Below are 19,240 nucleotides of genomic sequence, written 5' to 3'. Positions count from 1 at the left end.
CAACAGCCTTGTTTTCCTGCAGCACAGGTGAGAGGCGTGCAGGGCAAACCTGTGCCAACATAAGGAAATAATAAATCTAATTAGGTTAAATAAAGCTTCTAAGTAATAGGATTGAATGGTGAGCAGCAGCAAACTTTCCTAAGGGAAGGAACTTAAGAGCTCTACTGGATGTTGTTCTCAGTGGCCAACCAAAAGGCTATGTAAGTCCACAATCAGGGCTTGAGTACAACAGCACTCTCCTCACTCATGTTCCCCAGCAACTGGTACACTGAGGGATTCTATGCTGACCTGAATATACCAGTAATATTGTTATGAGTTGTTGGTGCAAGACACCTTAAGTTCCGAATCAAGCTAGTGTTAGAATTTAATTAAGGCCTGTGTGTTAAAACTGTGTGTCAGACTCCCGTATTTTAGAATCTAATCAAGACCTGTGTGTATTGGGCTGTGTATCAAGATATCTCTTTAATCATAGGGAATCAACAAGTATTATGAGCTAATTTAGTCAGGCTTATTTCCTTTTGAGGTGATAGTTTGGGCAACACAAAGGATCAAGGACAAATCGCATGTACTAATAGGTTGGCTCCCTCCCTCCCTCAACGGAGAGTTAGTTTAAAAGGCAATGCCAGTGTTAGGTTAGTGTTTAGGATTGCAGTTATGAGTTATACAACACCAATAGTAAGCAGTGGGCTGGAGAGGGAGTCAGAGAGCAACATTTGCTTTAGTCTGAGACTGTTGTGGCTATGGGAGAAGCCAGAAGCTCTTGGGGGTGTGAATGCTCCATCGTAGGCTCAGGCTGTATATATGTGTGTAAATAAACCATATATCCTAAAGACACCACAGTCTCTGCTGTGCCTCCTTGTCCAAAAGCAAACACACGAACCCTGAGTAACTGCCTGGAACCCCTGGAATCTCACACTGCTGTGGAGATTGGGGTGGTGTATAACAATACATAACCATCATGATGACTAGTAGGCACTCCTCACCTTGCCCTCCATGAGTATGTCTCATTCCCTTTCAAAGTTTTCCATGGTCATCACTACATCTTCTGGCAGCAAGTTCCATAGTTAAACTATGCCCTATACTTAGGGTTTCCAGACTCAATAGAGGACAGGACTTCTGTCCCTTAATTGCCCTGCTCTCTTTTGAGTCTGGAAACCTTAAAGAGAAACCAGCAGACCCTTTGCTTGGAAATTAAACAAAGGGTCTGCTGGTTTCTCTTTAAGGTTTCCAGACTCAAAAGAGAGCAGGGCAATTAAAGGGACAGAAGTCCTGTCCTCTATTGAATCTGGCAACCCTACTTATTCTGTATGAAGAACAACAACTTTTTGTCTATTCAGAGTCTCCCACAATTCAGCTTCATTGGGTTAGCCTGAGTTCTAGTCTTGAGAGCGAAAGCCTCTCCACAATGGAATGCACCTCTATCATGTTCTCCTGCCCTCAACCAGCTAAAAAGCAATAAGCTTTATTCACAAGGGAGTTTCTCTAGGCCCCCCTGATCATTTTGGTTAGCTGTTTATATGTTTCTTCCAGTTTTTAAACCTCCAAGTGAACCCAAGATGTATACAATGTCATTTTCAATGTTGACTGGCAAACTCCGAAGGTGCTGTGGAAATAACACACAACACACACACTTCGACTGTGTATGCACCCTACTTTTACTTAAAGCACATGGCTTTACACAAAGAATCATGAGAACTGTAGTTTACTGCTCACAGAATTACAATTCCCTTCAGCCCTTAAAGTGCCCAGAATTCTTTTGATTCAGGTAGGTAGCTGTGCTGGTCTGACACAGTCAAAAGAAATTAAAAATTTGTCCATTGGCACCATAGAGACCAACTCAGAATTCTTTGAGTGAAAGAATGTGCTTTGAGTGTGCTTTAGTGGTATTAGATTTTTAAAGACACGATCTAAAAGGCGGAAATAGGAGCTCAAGAGGGACAATGGTTTACTGGGGACAGGCATAACCAGGGAAATTTCATGGTAAAACAGTTGAGGTGAATGTACTAGACTTGGATGTAAACATGTTTGATTCAGGCTGTACATTTCTTAGCAACTTTTTTAATTGCATATATTTTCTAACTTTTACAAATGGGAATAACCGCTTGTGAACTAAAGTTGGCTTTAGGCCTAAATCTATGGACTTTAACCCCTGAAGTCTGCGGAACAGGTGTTTCTCTCTGATGACCTTGCCTTGTGCAATTTCCTGCATTGTTGATTGCTCCATAGGAAAGGCTTTAGGTGGACTTCCCCAGATGGATTGCTTTTATCCTGCTTTGAAGATCAAAGGAGACCCTGAATGCTAATGCTGAAATAAAGCAAAATCACAAGACTGGAGAGAGCCAGGAAAGATGTGGATTCCTAGCACTCCATGTCTTTCCATCTAGAACAAAAATGGAAAACAGTATCTGGCCCTCCAGATATTGTTGGACTCCAGTTCCCATCAGCCCCAGACACCATGACCCATAGTCACTGAAGGTGGGAGTTGTAGTGCAACAAACATCTGGAGGGCCACAGGTCAGGTTCCCTAGTCCTGACTTAGCTCATGAGATGAAGATGCAAATAGTCTGCACTCCTAAACACCTTGTCTTTAGGGCTCATTTCTGAGCAAGTATGAATAAGATTGTTCTGAAGTACATTTATTGTATGCATTAATTTATGGCATAGCATGGCGGCTAAGAGACTGAGCTATAAACCAGGGGGACCCAGTTTAAATCTTTCATTTACTATAAACTCACTAGGTGGTGTTGGTGGTTGCCAGGATGGGCATAGTTATTTTCACTTCAGTTGTACATTTCTCCTACCACCACCTTTTTGAAAAGGACACATTACTTAATTACCTCCCTGTTGCTTTTTAAGATACAATATTCAGGAATTCTGAAACTGAAGAACTGGAGGACATCAGACTCAAAGCACGTTTAACGTTTGTTGCATGATGCTGTGAGCAGCCCTGGATTAAAATCTGCAGTGTCAAGAAATCCAGTAGGCGACCTCGAGCCAGGGCCAGTTAAATCTCCACTTAAAATACCTCGCAGAGTTGTTGTGACGGCACTCTGGGTTTCTTGCAGCAACGTCAAGATGCAACTTTAATAAACAGATAAAACGTATGCAAGCAAGGCTTAGCCCCTTTGGGCTTGCTGAGTTCAATGGGGTGAACTCCCAAGGTAAGCGAGTGCAGAGCTCCCGCCTTAAATCGTCATTTCAAGCCATAAATAAACACCAAGCCCCGGTGCGACCGACTCCGCGCGCGCCAGGCATCAGCGAGAGCTTTCTAGAGCTTCCCGTCGTCCTTCGCGCACATCTGAATCCGGTAACCACGGAAACGGACGCCAAACGGAGCCCAACACCACCACCAACGGGTCGTTCCCTGACCTTCCCTTTCATCATCGCTGATTGGACGGGACGATTGCCAGTTAACGCAGAGAAGCCGGCGGTTGGCCAGAAGCCTGCCGAGGAACGGGTTCGGCGAGTGCGCGCTGTTTCCGCTTCCGGGGGCGCCGCTGACAGAGCGTGCTGGTAACAGAGGAGCGAGGCCGAAGCGTCTGCGGTCGAAGCTGAAATAAGTGCGAAGCGGCTTAGCGGGCGATGGGGGCCAGCGGGGAGGATGGGACGGATAGCGAGGAGCGCTTCGACGGCATGTTGCTCGCGATGGCCCAGCAGCACCAAGGCGGCGTCCGGGAGGTAAGATGGAGGGCAGGAAGGGAGGCGCTTCATTCGAGTTCGCCGTTTAACGGTCTCCCTTCCTGGAGTCTCTCTTTCGCGAACCCCCTCGCTAGCCTAGCCGCCTTTTCCCCTCCCCCTCATGATTTTCCTTCTCTCCGAATACCGTTTGCTGGTGAAGAGCAGCAGGCGACAGCTGTTACCCGCATGTTAAAAATACCTGCCATGAAATGCAACTGATGGCCACCCAAGTGGATGACTTGCACCTTCCTCTTTCCCTTCCCTGCATCTCCCCACACCTCCTCCAAATATGCCCCAGAGGAGTGGGGGAACCTCTGGATCAATTATTTTGGACACATGTGGTGAGGGGGCTGCAGGGGGGTGGAAAGGGAGACAACATCTCGTAGATTTTTTTGCCCAATTACTTTAACCCACTATGTTCTGACACTGTTTTATTATTTCTTCTAGGTCAAATTCATGGTTCATCTAACCAGTATCCAGTCTCTAGGAGATGCATTGATAGCCAGCATAGTACTCAGTTTGTTGCTTGACATAATGGAAATGTGTGAATGCCTTGCATTAGATTTTGGGAGAGGTCAAGAAGCTCAATGAAAAACTTTGAAATGGTACCTTCAAAATACAGGCGCGCACACACCTCTTAGTGCATTCTACTCATCAGCAACTGCATATAGGCGCAGTGCCAGGAAATAAATAAATACCTTTAATCCTACCAGGAAATGGCAGGAGAGAGCTGGAGAGTCCTTGTGGCTTGTGAGGAGACCCTCCCTGGAGCCCAAAGAGGATGCCAGTGAGAGCTGAGGATGCCCTGCAGAGACTGGAGGCACAGCTGGGCTTTGTTTAGGCTGCTCAGCTTCCCTGCCTGACAGCTGCTTTTCTGCACAGCCTCCAGCTGGCCCCAGAGCTTCAACTTTAGATGTTATGGTCTGGACTGGAGAGAATGCTGGAGAGCAGGGGGAAATAGGCATTTAGAGGATGCTCCCCACTTTACGTGATTTCACATATATGTGCAGAGGTCCAGAAAGTATTCCCTACATAAGTGTGGGGATGCCTGTATGTGCTTCTGTGCAATGTAGAAAGTACCTGTTTAGACAACACAGTAGGCCTTTGGCATAAGACCGCCCTTCAGTATTATGTTATGCTGATTTATGACATAGGAGGAAATTCCTGTGTTTTAATGAAAGACAACAGCATAGACCCTAAAAATCCATTTCTTGATAAGAATCCAACTTCTATTGCCAATCGAGGATACATAAAATGTTGATCTAAGTGTGCCATAAACAGTCAGGAAAAGGTGTTAAGATCACATGTACAGACATCATTGAATTACACTTAAGTTTCATAATGCAAAAGTATCCAGTTTCATTTATATTGACCTCTATAGAAACAGTTTCCCCTTATAATATTAAAACTCATGGTCATCTAATAAAGTTGGCTAATAGTAGGTGCAGGACTGGTAAAAAGAACTGTTTTCCAAAATAAATTTATAGGGTGATGGTCACAAGCTTAGATAGTTTTAAGGAGGATTTGACAAATTCATGGAGCAAAGGTATGTTACTTGTAGCCATGATAGGTAAATGGAAGCGCCATATTTAGTATGGGTGGGGAACCCATGATCCGTCAACTATTGCAATGCCAGCTTCCATCAATTCCAGCAGCCAGAGGTGGTGGCAATGTTAGTCCTGTAACATCTAGGGATACTGGCTTCACATCTCTGCTCTATAGAGCCAGTGTGGGAATACTTGATGCTGGAGAGAAATCCTTTTTCACTTTCTGCTTGTAAGCACCTAAGTGGCATCTGCCTTGCTGCTGGTTCCTAGGTTACACGGACCTTAGCCTATTGAAGCCCTTAGGAACTGTGACCATAGACTTATCTAAATGTTTTTGAACTACTGTTGTTGTTTAGTCGTTTAGTCGTGTCCGACTCTTCGTGACCCCATGGACCATAGCACGCCAGGCACTCCTGTCTTCCACTGCCCCCCGTAGTTTGGTCAAACTCATGTTCGTAGCTTCGAGAACACTGTCCAACCATCTTGTCCTCTGTCGTCCCCTTCTCCTAGTGCCCTCAATCTTTCCCAACATCAGGGTCTTTTCCAAGGATTCTTCTCTTCTCATGAGGTGGCCAAAGTATTTGAACTACTAGCTTCTAGATAATTATTGATTTTTGAGCCAAACAGTTGTTTTCCATCTTCTGGGTTGTTGGGCTTGGTAATAAAGCAAATCACACTGCAGTTGAGTAACGTGATTTGCTTCTGGGGTTGATGGGGATTGGTATCCGGCAATAGTTGGAGGGTGATGGGTTTCCTGCTGTTACGAAATATGGAGCTTCCATTTAGCTATCATCATGGCAAATAGTGACAGGCCTTTGCTCCATGAATTTGCCAAATCCTCTTTAAAAACTGACTATGTTTGTGGCCATCACATCATCTTGCAGTGGCAGTCCATATTATATACTTATTGTGGGGGGGGGGAATGAATTAAAAACAAAATAGTTTGTCCAACTAGCCAACTTCTCCCTTTCCATTTTTTGTTTTTGCACATCCTCTTTGAGAGCTTCAGTTCCTATTATGTATAACCTAAAGGAACAGAAAGGTATATAAGAAGACATTTAGCATTTTGACATCATGAAAGCAAAGTTTGATAGTGAAATACTATTAGCAGCCATTAATATATATTGCATTGCTACTGAAACTTTGGGAGCTCTGTTACAAATCAGATCACTTGTAAGAGACATTGAATTTTAAAAGAGCATATTTCTCATTGTGGAGTTTGGAACAAGTTCTTGAAAACGTATCATATTCTTTCCTTACAGCTTGTGAACACCTTTTTCAGCTTCTTGAGGCGCAAGACTGATTTCTTTGTAGGAGGAGAAGAGGGTGCTGCTGAGAAGGTATCCTGTTTATCAGTTGTTAAATTTATAATAATATAATAATAATTTATTACTTATACCCTACCCATCTAGCTGGGTTTCCTACCCGCCCTTCACCAGCCCTTCACCATCAGGTCCCAGGGAGGGTTGCAGCAATTTAAAATTCAGAATTAAAAAGAGTCACAGCAGAGCTGTCACAGGAATAAGGTGCGCCCCAATAAACACATGTCTCAGTTGTCAAAGGCCAGAAACACATACACATCTGCAGATGACACTACTAACAACCTTTTTGGAGAGAGGAGAGGTTGTTTGGTTGTGATTTTTTTGGCTGCTGTTAGAACAAAGGCTAGCTTCAAAAGCAAGCATGCTGAGACATACTGAGTTAACGCTAACAGACACCAACGGATCAATAATTCCAGCTTGCTCTGTTTGTTCACTCCTAGAAAAGCCCTAAAGTCCACTTCTGCAGTGGTAGCTTTGCCCCCACCCCCAATAGAAAAGTTTGCTTAACAATGTGAGAAATGCTGCTGGTGATCTTAGATGCTATGTGTTTATTTAGTTCCTTTGCTAATTTTAGGAGGGGAAGCATATGACATAGCCTACTTTTAGAATTTCACAACTCTTTCTTATTCTTCCAGTGGATGTAAGAACTTCAGAGAAATCTGTATTCCCCCCCCAAAAAAACCTAGGAATTAGATTAAATAAAATCAATCTACATAGAAATGTGGAGGGTTTTTTTTAAACCACTGAGGTCTTAAATGAGGCCTTGTATAAGAAGTGAGATAATGCATCCCTCTATGCATCATTAACGCTACAGGTTGCCAAGGATGCACCCTTCTATTCTCTGAAATATTTTCCATGTCAGGCCATTTCCTTTGTCCTTAGAAGTTCAGTCAAAGCCTGTTTCTCAAGTCAATATAAGAAGTGGAAGTGGGATTATTGCAACAAGGTTTTCTTCTGTGTTGCATATGTTGGGGGGGGGTATTAATATTTAAAGTGGGGAAAAGTTGAGGGATTTAAGAGTTTGGATTTTTCTTTACCTGGCGGAATTCTGAAGAATGCAGGAAGCCAGTGGACATTGTGAAACAATAGGTGTTAGGGACATGGAAACAGGAATTCATGTTACAGAGGAATGCTTTTCTGCTTTTTAAAAAGTTGATAAAATGAGAGGGGGTGGGTCAGTAGAAACCTACAATTCAGTTACAGCTACCAGAGTCTATGCTAACAAGTCAGATTCCATATTATGCATATTATGGATGGAACCAGAGATTTCTCGATTCATATCTAAGTTACACACTATCTAAAGATTGCTTCTATTTTTAAAAAATATGAGACACAATATTTTAATCTGTTTTTTTCAGTAGGCACAAGTCTTCAACATGTCACTGTCCAAAGGGCACGCTGGATCATGTGTTCCAATTTCAGTGCTTCTGTTCATGGCCTTTAGTTACTGCAGCAGCTGTGAAGGTCACCCAGGAGCAGGAATCCTTAAAATTCAGTCTGTTACGCAGTCAGATGACAACATCACCTCTTGCAGCAAACATATTAGAGCCCTGACCTTCAGTCTCTCTCCTCTCCCCACCTCTCTCTCTCTTCCCTGAATTCTGGGTAAAGGTATTCCTGTCATTCCAACTCTGGGCTCTTGGGAAAAGGGCCGATAAGTTACTGCAAGTACCTGTTTTTAACTTCTCACACTTGTTTGAGTCCTGATGGAAGAAAAGCTCCCTAGTTGATAGGAATCTCAAAACCGCAGTACTTGAGACTGCCTCTCCCCATGCAAATTGTCCCGGACTCCGCATCCATCTTCTGAGGCCTTTATTCATGTGCCTCCTTTTCTGTAGTGGCTCCCCCTTTGTGGAATGCTCTCCCCAGGGAGGTTTGCCTGGCTTCTTCAGTACAGTGGTACCTTGGTTTATCTGTTCCGGAAGTCTGTTCTTAAACCAAAGCATTCTTAAACCAAGGTGTGCTTTCCCATAGCAACGGGGGACTCAATTTACATTCAACAGGAAGCAGAACATGTTCTGCTTCCAAGGCAAAGTTCACAAACCAAAACACCTACTTCTGGGTTTGCAGCGTTCTTAATCCAAGTTGTTCATAAACTAAGCTGTTCTTAAACCAAGGTACCATTGTATATATTTTTAGGCATCAGACGAAAACATTCCTCTTTAGTCAGGCCTTTGGCAGATTAATATTCTACAGCCTTTTAAATGTGTCTGTGGGGGGGTTATTGTTTTGTTGTTATTGTTTTAATTATTTTATTGTATTTTATCTTGTATTTTATTCTGTGAACCTCCCTGAGATCTTGTAATGAAGGGTGGTCTAGAAATTTAATTAATTATTTAATTAATAGCCTTTCTATAGCTAATGGTGGTCACATCATGTGTCCGGCCCCATAATATATTGGCTGATAATAGAACTTGAAAGTGATATGAAAGTAATCCTGATCCCCTTTATCACCAAATGTATCATATTGGAGGGGTGGGGTGGAATTGATACTAAGCAGTACCTTCCTTTGATAGAAGAGCCAGCCTCGTTAGACCACAGAGAAAGATAAAGCTATTTTATCTACTACAGAATGCTGCTTCGTAACTAGTTTTTCACAGGATTTATTCTGTCCCCCCAGTTAATCACAGAGACATTCAGTCGCCACAACAAGCTGGCTCTGAAAGCACAGAAAGAGAAGAAGGCCCGTCAAGAGGCAGAAAAGCGGGAGAAAGCAGAGCGTGCTGCAAAACTTGCCAAAGAAGAAAAACAGGAAGAAAGTGAGCCAAGGATTAAAGAACTGACTGAAGAGGAGGCAGAAAGGTTGCAACTGGAAATTGACCAGGTGTGAATCCCATTTGTTGTATCTGGATCTTCACTGTAAGGGAAGAACAAGTATATTGCTTATGTCTGGCTTGATTGGTTATCAGTGGCTTTCCATTTGATTGAAGACTGCATTCAACCAACCACGAAAGCATCAACTCCTATAGAATTATTTTGATACTGCCTTAGAATATCTCCAATCAGTTCTTCCTCTTTGCTTATGTTCTAAGCCATAGCACTTCCCAGACCTTTATACATTCTGTATCTAGAAATTCCCCACAATGTTCCACATGGTAAAATCATCACAACTCCTTACAATGCTTTGAAGTAGCAAAAAGCCCTCCCCCCTAGCTGCTTTGAACTAACAAAGGGGCAGGGTGCTACTGCTATTAACAGTAAGTAACATTTCACAAAAGTTTGTAGATCTCAGCTGTTATCTTCTAAAACAGAAAAAAGAGAAGAAGGAAAATGAGGCCCAAGGTATCCCTTCCAAGCCTGCTGAGAATCCAGTGGAATCTTCTGAGTCCAGCAAACAGGTAATGTATTCTCAGAGGTTTTTGAAACTTGTGAACAGATACCGGTTCCCATCTTAAACCTACATTGGTTTAAGATGGTTTTTGGTGGTGGATGCTCACACAATATGTTTACCAGAATAGAATTCTAGGGCTTATACATGTGAACACTGGAGAACCTCTGGATTGCTTTGTTTCTAAGAACCCACATAGGAGTTGAGGCCTGAGAACTATTAAAAAACAGATTCATGAGCAAGATAATCAAGAAGGTTCATGCAGAATCTCTGAACCACCAATTATACAGAAGATGCAACAGGCAGGAAAAAGTCTACATGAATTTGGCTTGCTAAAAGTTGAATACTAAGAAGTATTTTTACTTTTTGCTGTGTTTTGTCTAGGATACAGATGAGGAGGAAGAAGATGAGAAGGACAAAGGCAAGCTTAAACCAAACTCTGGGAATGGGGCAGACCTTCCAAACTACAGGTGGACACAGACCCTCTCTGAACTGGATGTAAGTATAGGTTTGTTTTTTTTAAGAACATGAGATGTTTTAACTACGGTAGGTGATAAACTAAATGATGAATGAGTCATAAAAAGACAAGTCTGTCCTGCATTGATTGTTAAGAGGGGGAATACAGACAGGAGGTGAATAATATTGGGAGTTGGTCTTCCTGGGTCTCAGTCTTGTTAATTGATGACTGTTTCAGACCATACTAGTTTGGGACACAGAATCAGTTCCAGAGAGAAAAAACTTGGAGACCTGATATAGGATCTGTGGCAGAATAGATGGCTGCAAGTAACGGTTAACAAATTGTCCGTACCAGAGGTTTATATGTGTGGATTCAATGCTCCCTCTTGCTCCCTCTCCTGTCTAGCTGGCCGTACCATTTAAAGTCAACTTCAGGCTGAAGGGTAAGGATATGTTGGTCGACATACAGAGACGGCACCTGAAGGTGGGACTGAAGGGCCACCCACCTGTGATTGATGAAGACTTGTATAACGAGGTGAAGGTGGAAGAGAGTTCATGGCTGATTGAGGATGGGAAAATAGTCACTGTGCATTTGGAGAAGGTAACAGCAAAAGATTCAGGCCATGTTCATTCCTAATTTTGGTAGAGTTGTAAATTCTTGAATGTGCTGCTTGTTCCGTTCAGTTGAAGAGAGGAGCTACAAAAACTGAGCTGGCAATCTGAATACTACTTTTTGTTTTGTCTGATCATCCAAATCAAATGGGCTACCATGCCACAGTGAGCCACAAGGCCAGGATGTTACAGTATCTGAAAATCTTTGGTCACCTCCCTTTCTATCCCACGTCCCCTCCCTCACCCCCTGCTTTTCATAGAAGGTACTCTTTTCTGTGGGATGCTCTCATCAGGGAGGTTTGCCTGGCACCATCATCTATATATATAAAAATGTAAAAATGGTGAAAGTGTGTGCTTCACTTTTCTCCGTAACCGCTTGACCAATCGTCCTGAAATTTGGACACAACGATCCATGCCACTCCCCGAGTGTTTGCAGGGGGGGGGGAATCCCTCAAATATCACACCTGCACAGGTAGACACCTGCTTTTCCACCAAGTAAAACAGCGCCCTCAAGTGGATTTCCTCCCTTCCTGTGTAATCTACACCACACCCACAAACCAAATAATGACATCATCAACCAAGCAACTGAAACCACCAAGGCAGCCATTATCAGACCCCTAGGCCCTGCCAGGCTGCTAGGCCCCCACTAGACCCAGGTGGGGGGAAAGCGTGAGCGCCCAGATCGCAGGTCGCAGCACGGCCTTTGTTTTATGTAGGCCCCTGCCAGGCCTCCACTAGGCCCGGGGGGGAGAGGGCAAGCGCATGGATCGCAGGCCGCAGCACGGCCTTTGTTTTATGTAGGCCCCTGCCAGGTCCCTACTAGGCCGGGGGGGGCGGGGAATAACCCACAGCAATGCACTTGGGGGCACGGCAAGGGATTTTTACTTTAAAATTTAGCGGGCGTTGTGTCACATGCGAGGCTCCGGCGGCCATTTTAAGTAAGGGCAGTCATGCCCCTTTTAACCTACGCTTTATACTATGACTGATTGCAAGCCTCTGCGTCTTTAAAAAAACAACCATGCACTTTCTCTCCCCAATTTAAGTCCTCGGATATTTGCAGCGGCCAACCCCCCCCCCCCAATTTACAATCTCCTACCTTCCCTTTGCCACTTCCTGGGTTTTTTATGGAAGCAGACAGCTTGGGTGCTTCGGAACTCGCCTTCTGTTGCTACGGGGCTGTGGGTCTTCGCTATTTGATCCCCCCTCCCCGGTCGGGATTATTAAAGTAGTGCTCTAGCAAATCATACAATACCCACCAAAATAAATGACAACCCCAAAAATAAAATTAAACAATAATAACTTCTGCTTCTCATGTTCTTATTTCAAAAATATTTTTAATCTAAATATATAAAAATGTTCATGATGCGTGCGCAGGGGCCAATGTATGGAGATACAGGGGGGAGGGGGCAACACTCCCCGGGGAAAACAGGGAAGGGTGTCCTACCGAAACACAGGAATGAGCCAGGAGGGAGGAGGGGTGGGATACGTCATGGATCGGGACAGGGTGGGGGGAATCACAGGGATGACCCACAGCAACGCGTGGCCGGGCCAGCTAGTTATATATATTTTAGCACTAGGCAAAAACTTTCCTCTATAATTAGGCTTTTGGTCTTAAACTATCTGCAGCCTTTTAGAAGTGTGTGATTTTAAAAAATCTGTTTCTGTTTCCTCTTGGCTTTACTGCCTTTTTGGTTGTAAATTAATTTGGGTTGCCATAGACCAGGGGTGGCCAACTCCCAAGAGATTGTGATCTACTCACAGGGTTAAAAACTAGCAGTGATCTACCTCCTTTGCGGGGGTTCAGGTCAAACTTGTTGAGCTTCTTTTAGGAGGGAGGGAGGCCCATTTTTAGGGCTTCAGATCATAGTTGTTCAGCCTTTTTTTAGGGAGGAGGAAATTTTGGGTGAGCTTTTTTTAGGGGAGCCAGTGATCTAGCAGTGATCTACCACAGACATCCAGTGATCTACCGGTGCCTGCCCTAGACCATGGGTAGGCAAACTAAGGCCCGGGAGCCAAATCCGGCCCAATCACCTTTTAAATCCGGCTTGCGGACAGTCCAGGAATCAGCGTGCTTTTACATGAGTAGAATGTGTGCTTTTATTTAAAATGCATCTCTGGGTTATTTGTGGGGCATAGGAATTCATTCATTTCCCCCCCCCCCAAAAAAAAGACAGTCCGCCCCCCCCCCATGTCTGAGGGACAGTGGACCGGCCCCCTGCTGAAAAAGTTTGCTGACCCTTGCCCTAGACTGAAAACTTGAAGAGGGGTGTGCATGCACACGAAAGCTCATACCAATAACAAACTTAGTTGGTCTCTAAGGTGCTACTGGAAGGATTTTTTTTTTTGTTTCAACTAATACGCTGGTTGTGAAAAGAATTAATTCTGCAATCCTATTTCTTTTAGATCAACAAGATGGAATGGTGGAACAAGTTAGTCCAAACAGACCCAGAGATTAACACCAAGAAAATTAACCCAGAGAACTCAAAAGTGAGTGCTTTTCCTGCTCAGTTGTGGTCATGCCCTGCTTGTGGGCTTTTAACAGGCATCTGGTTGGCCACTGTAAGAAGCAGGATGTTGGACTAGATAAGCCTTTGGTCTGATCCAACAGGGCTCATTTCATGCTCTTAATTTTTTATTTAAAAGGATGAGTACAGCTTGTTGTTTCATGGAACAAGCACATATACTATTCAACTAGAGCAGGCATCCCCAAACTTTGGCCCTCCAGATGTTTTGGACTACAATTCCCATCAACCCTGACTACTGGTCCTGATAGCTAGGGATCATGGAAGTTGTAGGCCAAAACATCTGGAGGGCCGCAGTTTGGGGATGTCTGATCTAGAGAGTTCATCATTTGATAGTGTTCGCTGGGTCAGAACAGAGGAAGCTCAGTATTGTCTGTACTGATTGGCAGCAGCTCCCCAGGGTCTCAGACAGGGGTCTTCCCTAGCCCTTCCTAGAAATTCCATGGATTGAACTTCTGCATAGAAAGCAGATGCCCTACTACTGTCCTTTCCCAATGTATTTCCCACAATGAATACCTTTCCTTGGTTCAAAAATTGCCAAGACTTTTGTGCCATCTTCAGTGGGTGAACTCAGAACACAAAGTAATTACACACAATCCTGTGGTTCTCAGAGGTTGGTGTGCTTCCCTAAAGAGGCACAGGTTTCTCCTTTTATATGCTGCTGCCAGCAGTGGTTCTGGCTGCTCAGCCCGTGACGTAGGGATCCTTGGTATGCACTGCTGCCAGGAAGGCAGTAGCTAAAAAGTGCTAGAAGGAACGGGCTGGGGCATGAATCTCAATGATTCCCAACACCATGGTGAAACCACATTGCTTTGTTCCCATTGCAACCAGTTATCAGATCTGGACAGTGAAACCCGCAGCATGGTAGAGAAAATGATGTATGACCAGCGGCAGAAATCAATGGGCCTCCCCACATCTGATGAGCAGAAGAAGCAGGACATCCTGAAAAAGTGAGTAAGACCAGTTTCTGTGTCTCATGGGGAATATGAGGGGAAAGTATAAAGGGTCGCTCTCTGAGCACAGATATCCGTGCATTTGTGCATTGCTGTACCACCAAATTACCTGTGCCCTTGATAGTTTAAAATTCGAAATCAGTAAAATAACCATATAGTCAACAGCATCACAAACCAACCCACATCTTGGTGGCCAATGAATGCAAGAAGTCCTTGTTGGTGAGAAATGGCTCACCTTTAACTCTAGTTCAGCTCTAGGTCCAGGGGCAGGGCACTGTCCAGGAACAAATGACCTGGCAGTACCATCTCGGCTTTTATCAATTACATGGTGTGTAACTATAATTTCCTTGTGCCTCAGAGCCAGATTGCCTAATCTCTTTCACCCCAGCAATAGATGGATCACTAGACATTCATTTATAGCTTTATTGCCCTGTTTGGCAGAGGTTGCCTATATGCTTCTGTAATTATCCTGTTAAGGCCATGCAGGGTGATGCTTCCTGCTCTCTGGGTTGGAAAGAGGGTAACTACAGGGCACACAGCTACCTACCTAGCAGTACCATCTCTGCTTGGCACAATTACATGCTGTGTGATTGTAATTGCCGTGTGCTTCAAAGCCAGACCAAGAGGCTGATCACAGTAGCAGCATCCATAGCCTCAGAATGGTTCCACAGAAATTAATGGGTATGACCAGCTAAGAGCTATAAATTTCAGTGGGTCTACTCTGAGTAGAACCTAGGTGCTATGCATTGTCTTAATATTGACAAGCATCAAATGCAGCAGCATCTGCTTCTGTTACCAGTAGAGCTTCGTTCAATGCTTCAGAAGAAGTCTTTAGTGTTGCTGATGAGCTAAGAATTTCCACTTTCCTCAAATATATGTCCAAGCCAAAAACAGGATCTTTCCCAATATTTCCACCATGAATCCCATTTTTCCTTTGCTGCTGCTACTGGCTATAATGGTAAGGTGGCTGATTTAAATAATAGTTTAGCTGCTTCACATCTGAGCTCATTGACTTTGGGCCAAACAACCCCCAAATACACTAGTAGACCATGTGCAGTTCTTCATCTAGTAAAGGTGTCCTCTTTCTTACCCAACATAGCACATTAAATGTACATTTAATAGTAAAATAAGCAAACAGGTTGTGAGAGAATGGATTTGTAGCAGCCTTGTAAATAAGCCCACAGAAGTTACTAGCCGGCTGGTGGCTAGCAAATGAGAGATGGGCATCCTACTACGTTTCTGTGCTGGGCAATGATTTTTATCCTCTGGCAGCCTACCTGGTTGCTTTGCTGGATGCTCAGTCACCCATGCACGGTCTTTTGCTGCCTGTGGCTACTGGACAAATACAGTCCATACAGTTTTAAGATTGCCAGTCCAAAATGACTTGCCAGGTGACAAATGTATAGAACCTGTTAACTTGGAAGCATACAATCCCTTTGCTGTTGCTCAGTAGCACAGACCACCCAGCTACCTGCCTGTTTTGCCAGACAACAAGTCCAGTGGAGTGACTTTAAGGCAATGCTTTAAACTTCATCCCATAAATTGGGCAATGTATAAAGATCTAACTTGCAGAATCGTCGTTCATCTGCATCTTTCATGTACTTGATGCACCTTAACCCACTTTTCCCTTCAGTCCCCTTCCATATATTGTTTCACCACCACCACATTTTCTCTTTGTTTGAATGTTAATGTGTTTATATTCTTTCTTTCATTTGTAACTGGAGAATTGCAAAAATATAAAGAACAGATATGTCACCAAAATAAACAAAGTCATGAGCTAAGTGCTGCATAAAAGATTGAATACTTCTGTGTAGTATTCCTGGCATGGTTTTGGTGGTAAAAGAGACCCAAGTCAGAGCAAATCTTCCAGAAAGATCTCAAGCCTGACTTTTAAACATGTTTTTCTCCAAGGTTCCCCTTCAGTCCATGGTGTTCTTATTGCACAAACAGAAATGATGTTTGCATAGATTTGAAAACTCATTTCTATAAGCCAGGTGCTACGTGTCTGAACTGAAGCTAATAGTTCCCAAGGGCACGTTAGATTAATTTGTCATTCTTCATTTACAACTGTAGTGCGTCGTTATGGGCCAATTTTACTGATACTGCTAATGGGAGACTTGATGCAGCATCATAGGCTACAGTCAGTACAGCGTCACTATGATATCAGGGTCACCTGTGACGTTCCAAGACAGGGTGGTCCTACAATAGCTTAATGACCTTAATAACCAGTATGACAGCTGCCTGCATTTAAGAGGCTGCTTTATTTTTCAGATGATGGCCCAGGGGCCAGTGGTGTGTTTTCCTTCACAAAACGGACCCTTTGACAAGTATATATACTAGTTGCTGAGAATCACAAGTAGGGAAAACAATGTTGTGCTGCAGTCCTGCTTATGGGCTGCTTATTGGCATTTGGTTGGCCACTGTGAAAATGGAATGCTGGACTAGGTGGGCCTTTTCCCTGAGCCAGCTGGTTAGACTCCATACTGAAGTTGACATCATGTAGCAGTGAGGGCATCATACCTAACACCGCACATGTACTCAAACATGGCACTATATGCATCAACCAAAAGGGGTAACATCAAAGTGTGGGAACTGTTTTCAGAGTGATGCTTTCTTGGTAGGGCCACCAAGGGGGTAGATAATATTGTTTCAAGAGCCACATCTCGTCTCTGAACCAATCAGTTGACCATCTCTGTCCTAAAGAAAGCGCTGTCATGTTTGTACTTCTGTCTCTCTGCATACTATTTAAGCTATTTCTGCTCTGCTTGTATTGGTAAATTGTCCCCACAGCAACTCCCCAAACCCCCAATGTTAAAAAACACCAACCAATAAAACACAAGGCATCTAGACCATAATAAAAACAATGCAATTTTTTCACAAAAAAAGCATCTGTCAACCAAAACTGTAACTCTTATAAAGTGTCTTGAAACCCCTGAGTGTACAGTAGCATACAAGAGCTATAAATACAGGTGAAACTCGGAAAATTAGAATATCGTCGAAAAGTGCATTTATTTCAGTAACGCAACTTATTATTATTATTATTATTATTATTATTATTATTATTATTATTTTCAAATGATTTCTTTTGGAAATTCCACAGTAATAAAACAAATAGTTACAATAATACAAAAACAAACATCGCTATGTAAATGCTGAAAGCAGCAACACAATCCTGATTTTTTAAGTTAACTCATTTTTACCTGGCACCTGAAACTCAGAGTAGGTACATGGTCAATACTGATTTTCAAGTACTCATAACATTGCCTTGCTGATCCTTCTTTCCTAGCTTTTTCAACTAATGTGTGCTTCTCTCATATTTACAGGTTCATGGAACAGCATCCAGAAATGGATTTCTCAAAAGCAAAATTCAACTGATATGGTTGTCCTCATTTTCTTCTCCCCTCCCCTAAACTCATTAGGATAAAATATAAATGAAAATAAATCAGCAAGACAGTATAGACGTTTCACCCAGCCTTGGGATTGCTCATATCACCTCAGAGTGAACTTTCTGTGTTAAAAGAGCTGTACTGGTTAATCCATGTAGCACACTGCTTACGCTTCTGGATTTTCAACAGCAGTATCAATCACCTAAGGCCCATTTTACCTTTGCACAGGGAAGAATATTTCAGGGTGAGGAAGGAGTGAAGGGGAAAGGGATAGAATCAGATTGTCCTTTGGTTGGTTCTTGCTTAGTGTCTAGGGAGTATCATTTAAAATATAATTTAAGTAGCATGAGAGACACTCAGCCTTCGTCATCCTCTACTCTCCCAGCTCCTGCTCTTGAAATCAGAGCTGAAAGTCTCCCTGCAGCCTTCCATCTACAAACAAAACACCTCCTGCAGACTTCTAATTCAGTGCAACAATACTGAGCATTTTCAGACATTGCAAGAAAAACTACTGACAGATTTGATCCACGGGTTTCTCATGCTTGTTGCACTTGCACCATTGTCCCCAAGGAATAGCTCGTGTTGGAGTGATAAGCACTTCATTCAAGAAAGTTCCCATTAGACATTAAAATGAAAGCACGAGAAGCAGCTTCACAAAGCACCCATGTATCTGCTTGTCAGAACTTTCTATAACCTCTAAAGCTACCATAGTATTTCAGGTGTTACATTCAGAAGCTTGGAGACAAAAGGGATAGATTGATTTTGCATCTGTGTTTAGGCTTATGGATGGAGAGTAGGAGTATCAAACTGTTTAGGCCACATCAGAATCTGGTATATCAGCCCTACATGTTGTTCCACTAGGATCTGTCACTCAGCTGTTTCTGCCAGGCGCTGATGTACCCATTTCAGAGCTTCAATTGTGCATATTTGCCCCAGATATTAGAGGTTTTTGCCCTTCAGAATGACTTCCTTATCCTTCCTGTTGCAATACTGCTGGTGATTTGGCTTTACATAACCAATATTTAGGAATAGGAAGGGTCTGTTAAGTGATCAGTTACTTTAAAAAGGTTGACCTGCTCTACTCTTGTTATAACTAAGATGACTTGATCCATACAAACAATGCTGGTGTCTAAAACTAGCAGTACGCAAGGTTTTTCTGCTGTCAACAGACACGTGTTGGATGGCAGACAGATCTCTGGTTTGCTGGAGACCAGCTGTCTGCCTCATTGGAGCTACTCCACATACATTCCCCTTTCGGTGTTGGACATGCCAAGCAACAGCCTTCTGCATGTTCTCTTTTTTTGTGATGGTTGCTTTAAAAACAGCTTGTATTCTGCATGTATAAATAAAAAGGTGATGTTTTCATGTGGTGTCATGTGACTGTATTCCAGTTATCCATCTTCCAGAATAACTTTTGAGCCACCACAAGGTAGCTA

The 19,240-nt window shown here is 43.2% G+C and overlaps 1 protein-coding gene across 1 annotated transcript; it reads left to right on the top strand.

Moving 5' to 3' along the window:
- Positions 1–3,502: 3,502 nt before the first annotated feature.
- NUDC (nuclear distribution C, dynein complex regulator) lies at positions 3,503–19,169 on the top strand. The gene is made up of 9 exons (XM_035118939.3): positions 3,503–3,678; positions 6,488–6,565; positions 9,168–9,371; positions 9,799–9,885; positions 10,260–10,373; positions 10,738–10,932; positions 13,347–13,430; positions 14,297–14,415; positions 17,742–19,169. Exons 1-9 carry the CDS (start codon positions 3,583–3,585, stop codon positions 17,791–17,793), a joined length of 1,029 nt encoding a protein of 342 aa, XP_034974830.1. The 5' UTR covers positions 3,503–3,582; the 3' UTR covers positions 17,794–19,169.
- Positions 19,170–19,240: the final 71 nt, after the last annotated feature.

Source organism: Zootoca vivipara, chromosome 6 (assembly GCF_965207765.1).
Source record: "Zootoca vivipara chromosome 6, rZooViv2.hap1.1, whole genome shotgun sequence".
Taxonomy (NCBI): Eukaryota; Metazoa; Chordata; class Lepidosauria; order Squamata; family Lacertidae; genus Zootoca; species Zootoca vivipara.
This window is presented reverse-complemented; position numbering and strand designations above follow the sequence as displayed.

Excerpts from the sequence above, each read along its gene's own strand:
- NUDC (XM_035118939.3), top strand. The coding sequence starts at position 3,583 with ATGGGGGCCAGCGGGGAGGATGGGACGGATAGCGAGGAGCGCTTCGAC. Across the intron at positions 13,431-14,296 it reads TTAACCCAGAGAACTCAAAA|TTATCAGATCTGGACAGTGA; the intron begins GTGAGTGCTTTT and ends CATTGCAACCAG. Across the intron at positions 14,416-17,741 it reads AAGCAGGACATCCTGAAAAA|GTTCATGGAACAGCATCCAG; the intron begins GTGAGTAAGACC and ends TCATATTTACAG.